This window comes from Bos indicus x Bos taurus, chromosome 18 (genome assembly GCF_003369695.1).
Source record: "Bos indicus x Bos taurus breed Angus x Brahman F1 hybrid chromosome 18, Bos_hybrid_MaternalHap_v2.0, whole genome shotgun sequence".
Classification (NCBI taxonomy): Eukaryota; Metazoa; Chordata; class Mammalia; order Artiodactyla; family Bovidae; genus Bos; species Bos indicus x Bos taurus.
The window spans coordinates 22541474-22553630 of NC_040093.1; the positions used below are offsets into that span (position 1 = coordinate 22541474).

A 12157-nucleotide genomic window follows, 5' to 3' on the forward strand; every position below is an offset into this window, starting at 1 on the left:
GTTCGTGACATTGAACAGGAGACAGGGATCAAGACCATCCCCATGGAAAAGAAATGCAAAAAAGCAAAATGGCTGTCTGGGGAGGCGTTACAAATAGCTGTGAAAAGAAGAGAAGCGAAAAGCAAAGGAGAAAAGGAAAGATATAAGCATCTGAATGCAGAGTTCCAAAGAATAGCAAGAAGAGATAAGAAAGCCTTCTTCAGCGATCAATGCAAAGAAATAGAGGCAAACAACAGAATGGGAAAGACTAGAGATCTCTTCAAGAAAATTAGAGATACCAAGGGAACATTTCATGCAAAGATGGGCTTGATAAAGGACAGAAATGGTATGGACCTAACAGAAGCAGAAGATATTAAGAAGAGATGGCAAGAATACACAGAAGAACTGTACAAAAAAGATCTTCACGACCCAGATAATCACGATGGTGTGATCACTGACCTAGAGCCACACATCCTGGAATGTGAAGTCAAGTGGGCCTTAGAAAGCATCCCTGCGAACAAAGCTAGTGGAGGTGATGGAATTCCAGTGGAGCTATTTCAAATCCTGAAAGATGATGCTGTGAAAGTGCTGCACTCAATATGCCAGCAAATTTGGAAAACACAGCAGTGGCCACAGGACTGGAAAAGGTCAGTTTTCATTCCAATCTCAAAGAAAGGCAATGCCAAAGAATGCTCAAACTACCACACAGTGTTGTGTTAGTTTCAGGTATATACCAAAGTGAGTCAGTTATATATATATATACACATATATCCCCTCTTTTTTAGGTTCTTTTCCTATATCGGTCATTACTAAGTATTAAATAGAGTTCCCTGTGCTGTATAAAGTAGGTTCTTTTTTTTTTGAAGTTATTTTTTAATTGAAGGATAATTGCTTTACAGAATTTTGTTGTTTTCTGCCAGATTTCAACATGAATCAGCCACAGGTATACATATGTCCCCTCCTTCTTGAACCTCCCTCCCAGCTCCCTCCCCACCCCACCCTTCTAGATTGTCACAGAGCCCCTGTTTGAGTTTCCTGAGTCATACTGTAGTAGGTTCTTGGATGTCATAATTTCTAAGGAGAACTGAATCTTTTGTGACTAACTACAAAATTAAATCTTTGTAGTTGAACTACAAAGTTAAAATCTGTGTGACAGCAGTTTTGGAAATGCTCAGTGGAAAATCTATTAACCTTAAATACTAAACAATAAATATGTAAGAAGGAAAATAAGTGAATCAGGCTTTTATCTCAGTCATCTGTTTACCAAGAGAGTGTGACAGTCCTTGCCAGGTCTTTCTGTTTTAATTTTTATTTGTAGCATGTAAAAAACTAGGCATGGTACAAGTCAGAAATTCTTTTTAATATACTTGAAATTCCTTTATTACTTTGTGATGACTTTTGTGATCCAACTTGCCCTCCCAGATGAGACCTGTCCAGGGGTTACTCAGTTCAGGGGCTCTGATAGGCCTAGGAGTGGGGAAGGAGCAATCCACAAAGCCAGCCCCTGGGCCCCAGGCAGCATCCCCTCACTGAGTCCATCCTCGTCCCCAGGGGTACAAGAAGCAGATGGCACTGAAGCTGGACGACATGAATCATCATCTGACAGAGCAGCAGGAGGACTTTGCTAGCAAGTCAGCTCAGTACCAGCAGGAGATGAGGCACCTCCATCGGATGCTCCTGGACAAGCAGGACATCCTGGACAAGGCGCTGCAGCAGAAAAGGTCTGGCCGCCCCAGCCCCCGGGTGGTTTGTGGTTTTTGAATGTTTGGTAAGATTTTTCCAGTAACATGCTCTGGACCTGTTTTTTGTTCATTTGATTGCTTATTTTTGTTTTTACATTTTAGTTTTGTCTGATTTTAATGTTGGTCTTGATATTTTAAAATACTCTTTTATCTGTGGCTGCACTGGGTCTTGGTTGCGGTGCATGGGCTTCTCGCCCTTGTTTTGGAACGCAGGCTTTAGGGCGCAGTAGTGTGGCACACGGGCCTAGCTGCCTTGCAGCAGGTGGGGTCTTTCCAGACCAGGGATCAAACCTGTGCGTCTCCTTGACTGCCAGGTGGAATCTTAACCACTGGACCACTAGGGAAATCCTGACCTTGTTTTGTATTTGCTCCTCCATTCTCTCTCTCTTTTTTTTCTTTTAAAAGATTTCCCCTAGTAATTGACATATAACCTTGTATAAATTTAAGGTATACAGTGTGATGGTTTGATTTACATATATATTGTAAAATGATTATCATAATAAGGTTAACATAGCTTTTGCTTCACATAATTACCATTTTTTGTGGTGGTGGTGGTGAGAACACTTAAGATCTACTCTGTTAGCAACTTTCAGACATACAGAACTGTTAACTGTCGTCTCCATGCTGTACATTAGATCCCAGGTCTTCATTTTCTTTTATCCCTCCCTTAAAAATTCTTGCTGTTTGAATACTGGACTTCCTAAGTCAATCCAGGCCTCTCATTGTCCTCCCCCTCTCCCCCTCTTTTCCATCTCTTTAATATTTTTATTTTATTCCATCTTCTTGGGAGACTTTAAATTTTTTTGATTAAATATTTTATTTCTGCTATTACATTTTCATTTCTGAGAACCTTAAAGTTTCAGATTCTTCCCTTTTTGTAAGATCACAGTCAGGAGATTATGGGTATATCATGTTCGCTGTGGCTCCCCATGTGACGGAGCAGATATTGCCAGTGTGTTGAAAACCAGCCCTGGGAAATAGCACACGTGTTGTGAAGGTGAGCATGGCGGTCCCCTCAAGTAGTCTGGGTCCACGTTTAAGTTGGCCTGTTCAGAATGGCTGTGCTGTCTTTGACAGACTGGAACAACATGTTTATGTTGCATGATGCACGGAGAGAAAGCATGACATTCAGATGTGATTTTCTTCAAGTTATGATAGAATCTGTGTATTAGATAGATACCAAGCAGAATGCAGACAGCTGTTTATTTTCTGTCAGCCAGACGCTTTTTAATGCCAGGCAGAGTTAACTGTTATCTAACAGGTCTTCTATAGTCACAGAAGTTCTTAGCACCATGAACAGTCATTTTGTAAAAGTTGGAATGATACCAAGCTTCTTGCCAGACAAGTGGTTTAGAACTGCATTAATAAAATGGAACTTTGTTTTATACTTTTTCCCTTATTCTATTTTTTTGCCCTTTAATGGTTCAAAAATTAGACATTCTATTTTTATTCTTTTAGTGGTTTCCTTTGAAATTTCACTATAGTTACTTAACATTAAAAAAATCTAAAATTAGATCAGCACCTCTGCATTTCTACCACCAAATACAAGATCTAACGCTCTAATCTAATTATTTCCCCACTCAGCATGTATGCTGTTTTTGTCTATTGTCATTACATGTAAGTACAGATATATGAAGGTGAAAAGAAAAGATCTATTTTACATCATCATTTTACCCCCAGAAACTGCATATTACTAGTTTTAATAGAGTTGTTTATTTTGATTCACCCACAGTGTATCAGTTTCTTTGCTTATTATTTTCTTTTGCATCTGAGACCCTGTTTCTCAGAGTATTTTTCTCCTTCCTAAAGTACATACTGTAGAAGTTTCTTTAGTGACAGTAAGCTTTCTTAGTTTTTGTTTATCTGACAGTGTCTGCATTTTGGCTGCATCCTTATGAGCTGATGTTTGCTGGAAGCTGGGTTCTACCTCAACAGTCTTTTTCTCTCACCACATTTCACTGTCTCCTCTGTTTCATTGTTACTGCTGAGAAGTCTTTTTTGTCATTTTTAAAACTAGATAATCCATCATATCTCTTGCCTCTTTTAAGATTTCCTCTTGACTCTTAGAGTCTGCAGCTCCACTGTGTTGTTTTTAGAATGTTTATTTATTTACATGGCTGTTCCGAGTCCTAGTTGTATCATGAAGGATCTTCGATCTTCGTTGTGGCCTGCAGGGTCTAGCTCCCTGACCGGGGATCAAACTTGGGTCCCCTGCATTAGGAACACAGAGTCTTAGCCAGTGCATCACCATTGAAGTCCCCTCCGTTCTGTTTAACTATGAGTTTGTTTTACTCAACTACTTGGTTTAAGTTATTCTCTTTATCTGTGATTTTGTGCCTTTCATCACTTCTTGAAGTTTTTCAGTCATTATCTCTTGAAATAAGTCTTTTCCCCTTATTGTGTCTAGATTTCCTTCTGGAACTCAGATTAAATGTATGTTATACCTCCTTACTGAATCTTCCATGTGTCTTATCTCTTACACTTTCTATATCCTGGGTTTTTTTGGGGGGGGGTCTACACTCTCTGTAATTCTCCTCAATATTTCTATTTACTAGTTTTTTCTTCAGTTTTGTTCAGTGTGTGTTTAACCCAGACATTGAGATTTTTTATTTCAACAACTGTATATTTCAATTTCAGAAGTCCTATTTGGTTCCTTTGAAAATCTCCCTAGTGATTTTTAAACTAAATTCTTGATCTTTGCTTATCTTTAGTACATCTTTTATTTCCTTTAACATTTTATTCATAGTTATTTTATATTCTGTGCCAGCTTCTTTATCTGGAATTTGGGGGTCCTATTGACTCTTGCCCTATGCGGCTTATTTCGTTCTGCTGCTGCTGCTGCTGCTGCTAAGTCGATTCAGTTGTGTCTGACTCTGTGCGACCCCATAGACGGCCTCCTACCAGGCTCCTCTGTCCCTGGGATTCTCCAGGCAAGAACACTGGAGTGGGTTGCCACCTCCTTCTCCAATGCATGAAACTGAAAAGTGAAAGTGAGGTCACTCAGTTGTGTCCGATTCTTAGCGACCTCATGGACTGCAGTCTATCAGGCTCCTCTGTCCATGGGATTTTCCAGGCAAGAGTACTGGAGTGGGGTGCCATTGCCTTCTCCATATTTCATTCTATGTACTGTAATTTTTTTACTATGAACCCATGAATGGTTGAATTTACCCTGTGGAGTCCTGGGGATCTGGATTGAGGATGTTTTTCTCCAGAAAAGGTTTGCATTTGCTTCTCTTGGTGCCAGAGAGTACTTTCAAACCTGTAGTCACTTTAATTTTATTATTAACTTAAAAAAAAAATCTACTGTAGTGCTTTTTTTTTTTAATACAGAAAGATTTTTAAAATATTCACAGGGAATTCCCTGGCGGTCTAACGGTTAGGACTTTGTGCATTCACTGTGGCTTCAGTCCCTAGTTGCAGAACTAAGATCCAAGCCATGCAGCTCAGCAAAAAAAAAAAAAAAAAAAAAAATTCTCAATGCCATTATTACATTTATAATTAATGTTTAACTTCTTAACATATATTTTTCTGTTTGCTCAATATTCCACTTCATTAATTCTGCCTCTGGTTGTGTCTCATGTACTTTTAACTCTTCCATTGAGTTTTTTCCATGATTGCCTCAAAAATGCCTTTCTACTTTTGGTTCACTCCAGTCAGGGCCTGGGGATGCTTTACAGTGGGAAACAATGTAGATTCAAACCCCATGTTCATTTGAGAACAAATCAGTGACTACAGCCCCCAAGGAGCCTCTCAGAGCAGCTTTCTTTTGAAGACTGGCAGATTTTCCCACCCAAGCATCCTTCCTTTGAGGGTTCTTCACCCGTCTCCACTTACCTGCGTGATTCTGGGATATACAGTTGCGTGTCACTAGGAAGAAGAGGAGAGGACCATGGACGTGAGTCAGCCCTGGGATTTTCTGTTGCACCCAGTTTGCATGGGCCCAAGACTAGTCTCCTCTCTCTGGAAGCCTGGGTTTCTACACAGCGTGGGCTTTTGTCCTCAGAGCAATGCCAGCATTTTGTTTGCCCGCCTCTGCTTCGGTTTAGTCTTCATATTTTTCTTCTGCCCTTAGAAATTTCCTTCTCACTTTGTTTTGAGTTTAGCTGTAAATTATCATGATGTTGCAAACATTTGGGTGTTTTGTCCAAAACCAGAAGCCTGGGGATTTTTATACATAGTTTAATTAAATAGTACCCAGCACTCGGCATCATGGGCTTTGGAAGGAAGCAACAGTTCACAAGGAAAATGATATTGAATGAGTGGGCATGTCACTGGCCTCCCTGAATCTTGGTCGCCTCCTCTTTTTATTTTTAATTTATTTTTTTGTTTGTTGTTTGGCTGTGCATGTGAGATCTTAGTTCCCCAACCAGGAGTCGAACCTATGCCCCCGGCACCGGAAGTTGGTGTCCTCCTCTCTAGACAACAGTTCTAAGTCCACCCGGTAACCCAGTTTCTAGCATTTTGCATAACCAACTGGCAGTGTCCGTGAAGGAGCCGCCTCCCCAGCCGTGCTGTCCTGCCCAAGGCCTGCTCCTCGTCCAAGGCAGAGGCTTGCTTTTCCCTCCCCGTGGGGCTCCCGTGAGGTAGTGGCTGCTATCTGGTCTGCCCCCTTGGTGGGCCACCTGAGGACATGTGTGCCCTGTCTGCCCTGATTCCTCGGCTCCCCACGCGGGGCCCGTCACAGAGCCCTGGCTCAGGATTTTCCTTCTTCAGCGGCCTTGGATCCCTCTGGACACTCGTCCTCCTGGCACGTAATCTGGGCCGGTCTTCACTGTGTCCTGGGCTGTGACCCCGACTCCCCATAGTCCCCTCCTTGCCCCCTGCCCCACTCTCTGGGCCCATCAGTGGCTCTGTGGATGGAGGTTTGGCAGGCACCTGAGTGTTGGCCGGGTCACAGTGGGGACAGGCAGAGGGGACATAGAAGAGGCCTGCAAGGCCCGTGCTGTGTGGGCGCCCACAGCCGGGACGCTGTGCTGTGTGTCAGCCACGGTAGCTGTTCCGTGGTATTGCTGTACATTAATGCCACAGAGAACAGAGGGTGTGCACTGGTGCCAAAATAAAGGAGAAGGCAAAACAGAAGAGAGCTAAGACGCCTTTTTCAGCCTGTGCCTTTGTTTTTTGTTTGGTTTGCAGAGCACTTCCGGTTTCTTTCAACACTGGGAGTCTCTGCTTCAGAACCCACACACCGTGGGCTCTGTTCTCTGACATTAATCATTCTTCCATTTGGGTTCTTGTGACTTTACGATTCTTATGGGCTCTGTAAGTATTTATTAAATTGTGTTATTTTAAACATTTTCTTTGTATTACTTATTTCTCTCAGAGAAGTGGAAGGCGAGCTGGAGGTTGTGTGGGAGTCCACGTCCAAGGAAAACCGGAGGATCCGAGAACTTCTCCAGGCCACTCTGGAGAGGACAGGCCCCTGGGAGAACACCAGAGTTTCTGAGGACCGCTGCCTGGATGTTATCTCTCAGCAAGCCATGCTGGATGCTGTGACATGAAGCCACCGCCTAGCACCCTCCAGGGCCTGCAGGAGCCCTAGGGCCAGGGCCCCTGGGGGAAGAGCTCCACCTTACCCAGGACAGGGAGGGGTGGAGGGAGGGCAGATCCCACCCACCCCCGCAGGTCTCTTCTCCTCAGGGTCGAGGAGAAATAAATGGTCTCAGAAATTTAACCCAGGTTTTTACATTTTTCTCTATTTTAAAAATGTGCTGCTGAGCTCTGTTTAGCCAGTACACACCCTCTGACCGTATTGCCACTGAGCTGGACTCCACTGCTCAGGCTCACAGGTGACCTGGCAAAGCTGGCTGGTCTCCAGGGGAAGGGCAGGCAGGCCCAGCACTCAGCCAGCCCTCGATGAGTCAGTTTAACTGGCTGAGCCTTGGATAGAAGAAGGAGCGATGACACCTGTGCATTCACGCTCGGTGGTATTTTATTATTTGGCAAAAAACAGGGGCTGGTCTGCATGCCCCATGAAGTTGTACAAACTCTGTGCTGCCCTCTCCCCGCCAGTCCTTCTCTGTCCTCCTGGGAAGGTCCTTTTCCTGGGGCCATGTCGCCTCCCTCCTCGTTTCAGAGCCTTGACTTTGGGCACGATGGGGGCAGGGGGGTCCCTGCCCACTGTCACCCCCGAGAAGGGTGTGGGGCCATGCTCCTACCCTGCCCTGTGCCGCCTCCTCAGGTAGATCACCCCGGCCTCTCGGACCATTCCCAGGACGTCCTGGCAGTGGTGCCAACCGTCTGGGGCGGCTGGTCCCCGGCACGCTGGCCAAAGGCTGCAGAAGATCCTAAACAGTGTATGAGGGTAGAGTCCTGTCACATCCTTTTACTGAACCCCTCACAGCCAAGGCCTGTGTGGTTTCAGGTGGGGAGACAGACACCCCCGCCCCCGCAGTTGGCCCCTGGTCCTGTATAAATTGCAGCTGTGCTCTTTGGTTGCTCAGTGGGAAGTTGAAATAGAAAACCATTGTTATTTTACACTTAAAAAATGTTTTTTAATTGGAGGATAATTGCTTTACAGTGTTGTGTTGGTTTCTGCTGTACAACAAGAAACAGCCATAATTATATATATATACATACATATGTGTGTGTATATATCCCCCCTCTCTCGAGCCTCCTGCCCCCTCCCATCCCACCCCTCTAGATCGTGGCAGAGCACGAGGCTGAGCCCCTGCTACACAGCAGCTTCCCACTAGCTATCTGTCTTACACGTGGTAGAGTATATCAGAGCTACTCTCTCAATTCATTCCACCCTCTTCTTCCCCGACTGTGTCCACAAGCCCGTTCTCTGTGTCCGCGTCTCCATTCCTTCCCTGCAAATAAGCTCATCAATGCGATTTTTCTAGATTCCATATATATGAATTAACATACAGTATTTGTTTTTCTTTTTCTGACTCCACTCTGTATAACAGGCTCTATCCTCTCATGTACGCCAGCATTCATAGCAGCACTGTTTAGCCAGGACATGGAAGCAACCTAGCTGTCCATCGACAGATGAATGGATAAAGATGTGGTACATATAGACAGTGGAACATTACTCAACCACAAAGAAAGAATGACTATGAGTCAGTTGTAGTGAAGTTCTTTTACATTTTATTAAACTTGTTCAACAGTGTAAAAGAGTTCTAATTTATTTTCATCTTATAGGTGATAGAAGGACTCACCAGGATATAAAACTATGTATCATCTCCTAGGAGATGACCAAGCGCATAACTTTGCTGTATTTTCAAGGGGATTTGTGCCAGCCATCCAATAATCTGTAGATAGGCTGACAGGCAGCAGCAGCCCCAAGAGCCTCCAGATCAGTGCTGAGGTGGATTGTCTGTGGGACAAAGCTGTTGTCCTGTCACCTAGAGGACCACGTTTGTATCCCTGTCTTCCTGCTTTCAGGGAGAACATTTTATTCCCTACAAATATACTTTGCAAGTTCAGTGACCTCTGGATCTCATCAGTGTCCGGCAGGGATGGCGCTCGGGCTCTGCCAGCCTCCCACTGGGTGCCATAGCAAATGGGCAGGTGAGCTCGGAGTCTGGGATGCAAAGGAAAGTGCAAAGCAGGCAAGGTAGTGAAAGAATGCAGCTGAGAGGCAGAGAGCCCAGGCTTGAGCTGGAACACCCCAGCCTTGCAGGACGGACAGGGTCTCAGGAGCTGGAGAGGGGCAGACGGGCTGGGGTTGGAGCTTGGGGTGGCCAGTGAGGCCTGACTCAGCAGGAACTGGTCCCGTTCTCTCTTGGTCCTGGTGAGTCTTTATGGGGCGCTAGAAAGGTCCTGATCAGGTTGAAAGTAACCCATGGCAAACAGAAAACATGACCCAGGGACCCAAGTGAGCCCTGCCACCTTTGGCACTATTTTCAAGCAGCCCTGGGGAAGTCAGGACTGAGTGGAGAGGGGGCCGGGTGCACGTGTGGGTGTGGCTGGAGTTTGGTGTGCCAGCGGGTCGGGACAGGGGCGCTGTCCTGTTTCCCAGCTGTTCCCGTGCACAGGGGCGATGGGATCAAAAGTCTCCGCCCTCAACCACTGAGAAGAATGGGGAAGACTCACCCTTTTCCAACAGCTTACGTCTTTGTAGACCAGGGCATCATCTAAGGAGAGGGGGAGATTCTGGGTTTTTTAAATGTTGATGTAAATATGTTTATTTAGCAAGTGTGCTGTGGGTACTCACCCATGCGCACTGATCGTTGAGAACAGCAGCAGTGACGAAGGCAGACGTCGTTACAGAGCGAGCTAGGTGCTCAGGAGGAAAGCTCCAGGGCAGAGCCCAGGGCCACGGGCTTGCAGGCCAGCAGGGTCTCAGACCATCACGGGAAAACTGATGCTGTGTGTTGGAGCCCGTGGGTATGTGAACCTGCCTTTTCAAATGTAGATTTTATGAACTCTAGATACAGGCCAAGTATTTGCGATGAAAATCTAGTACCTGAATTGAGATATTCTATTATACAACCATAAAATATACACCGGATTTTGAAGTCTTACTATGAAAAAAAATGTAAAATTATCTAATTTTTCTATTGGTTTTATGTCAAGATAATATTTTGTATATATTGGGTTAAATAAAATGTTACTAAAATTGACTTCACCTGGGATTTTTTTTTTTTTAATTTTTACTTATTTTTATTTTCAGCTGTGCTGGGTCTTGGTTGCGGTGTGCAGGCTTCTCTTTGTGGTGGTCTCTCCCCGTTGCAGAGCATGGGCTTAATTGCTGTGAGGCATGTGGAATCTTCCCAGACCAGGGATCGAATCTGTGTCCCCTGCATTGGAAGGCTGCTTCTCAACCACTGGACCACCAGGGAAGTCCTTGTTTGGGTTTTTGTTTGTTTTACTTTTTAAAAAATATGACCACTGGAAACCTGTAAGTCCCATTATATTTCCCTTGGACAGTGCTGTCTGGACGTTAATGTGAGAAGCAAAACTAAGCTAGAAGATAATTTGTGACTTCAGGTCAGAGAGAGGAAAGGGAGAGAAGGAGAGAGGTGGGGAGAAAAGGGAAGAGCGGGGGTGAGCCTCAGGCCAGCCCCCCACAGCTCCCAGGCTCCCGGAGAACTGTGCAGGACAGACCTGCTTGTCCCCTCTCCAGCTGGTGACTGTCACCTCCTTGACTCCTCAGGCAGCTGGGCTTAGTGGGTGGGTGGGAGGGTCACCTCCATCCTGGAAGACTTTGTCCCCTCCCAGATATGCTAGACTGGAAGTTCAGGTCACTCTGGGCAGCCTTTCTGTCTGTCCAAGGCTTTCCCATCAGCAGTAAAGACTCCTCAGGTGTCTTCCATCCGAACTAGAAACTCCTCCTGGACCCCACATTCTCCCATCTCATGGACAGGGCTGCCCCTGACCCTCTGCCCGGCTCCAGCACAGTTACTGCCTCAGCTGCTGGAGCCCCCATCCGGCCCCACACGCCCTGGCAGCTCCCAGCGGGCACCACTAATGTCTGTGGACTCAGGGATGCTGTGCTTGCCCTTACGTGCTGGATCCTCGGACCTGTCTCCTCTCGCCCCACGCTCCCCTTGGCTGCATCTGCCTGAGAGTCACACACCCATGGTTCCCTTCTCAGCCCCGGTGAGCTTCAGTCTTGGGAACCCAAGGCGTCTTTTGTGTCTCTTTCTCTCCCTCTCTCACACTCATTCTCTCGCTCGCTCTGTCTGTCCCACATGGAACCCCTCACTGTGCCTTTTTCTTCCACTTCCCTCACACAACTAGGTTTCTTTCTCACCTCAGATCTCTGCGCCCTTTCAGGAAAGCGTTTCCTGGACAACATCCCTACACTGCGACCCTACCACCATCAACCCCAGTGGTGCCCGTGTCAGACAGAACCCAGATGGTACCCACTTCTGTCTTAGCTGCAAGACAGACAGGGCAAAGGATTTTGGATTTTCTGCTGTCTAGTCTCCCACCTTACTAAATGCCCAGAAATTTACTATGAGGGTTTCCCCACTTGGCCCGCGAGCCCTGAACCCCATGCCATCTTCTGATCGCCCAACTCCAGTTTCTGCAAGCATTTCTCTTTGCATCTATCAGAACCCACCCCTCCCTTACTCCAGGCCTTGGCAACCTCCATATTGCTATGGACAGCCTATTGGGCTGGCCACCCCCAAAGGCCCAAATGATGAACGTCATAGATGCTCAGTCTCAAGGAATACACCCCAGCGTAGGGAGACTTATCACAGGACATAAGCTCTATAAACAAAGTATGTGTGTGCATGTGTGTGCATGCACAATCATGTCTGACTCTGTGACCCATGGACTGTATGTAGCCTGCCAGGTTCCTCTGTCCTTGGGATTTTCCAGGCAAGGGATTCCTTCCTAAGCCAAGCCCTGACAACCAGTCTATACTGGCTCAAAAGTCCTTCTCCAGTGGTGCTGGGTTGGGCACCTTGCACAGGGTATCAAGGGGGCCAGAGAAACGTCTGACCGTGATTCGATGGGGGAGCAGAAGATGCTCAAAACCC

General features: G+C 46.0%; 1 protein-coding gene across 7 annotated transcripts in view; it reads left to right on the forward strand.

Moving 5' to 3' along the window:
- CEP89 (centrosomal protein 89) overlaps positions 1-10288 on the forward strand; it is an 85068-nt gene extending 74780 nt beyond the window's left edge. For 5 of the 7 annotated variants that reach the window (XM_027516003.1, XM_027516001.1, XM_027516002.1 and 2 more), the window contains 2 exons: positions 1531-1700; positions 7042-7392. In XM_027516003.1, the coding sequence (XP_027371804.1) occupies positions 1531-1700; positions 7042-7219 (348 nt within the window). In that variant the 3' untranslated portion in view covers positions 7220-7392. Of the gene's footprint in view, positions 1-1530; positions 1701-7041 lie in introns of all 7 variants that reach the window. The other 2 variants (XM_027516000.1, XM_027516004.1) reach the window with 2 other exon arrangements.
- Positions 10289-12157: the final 1869 nt, after the last annotated feature.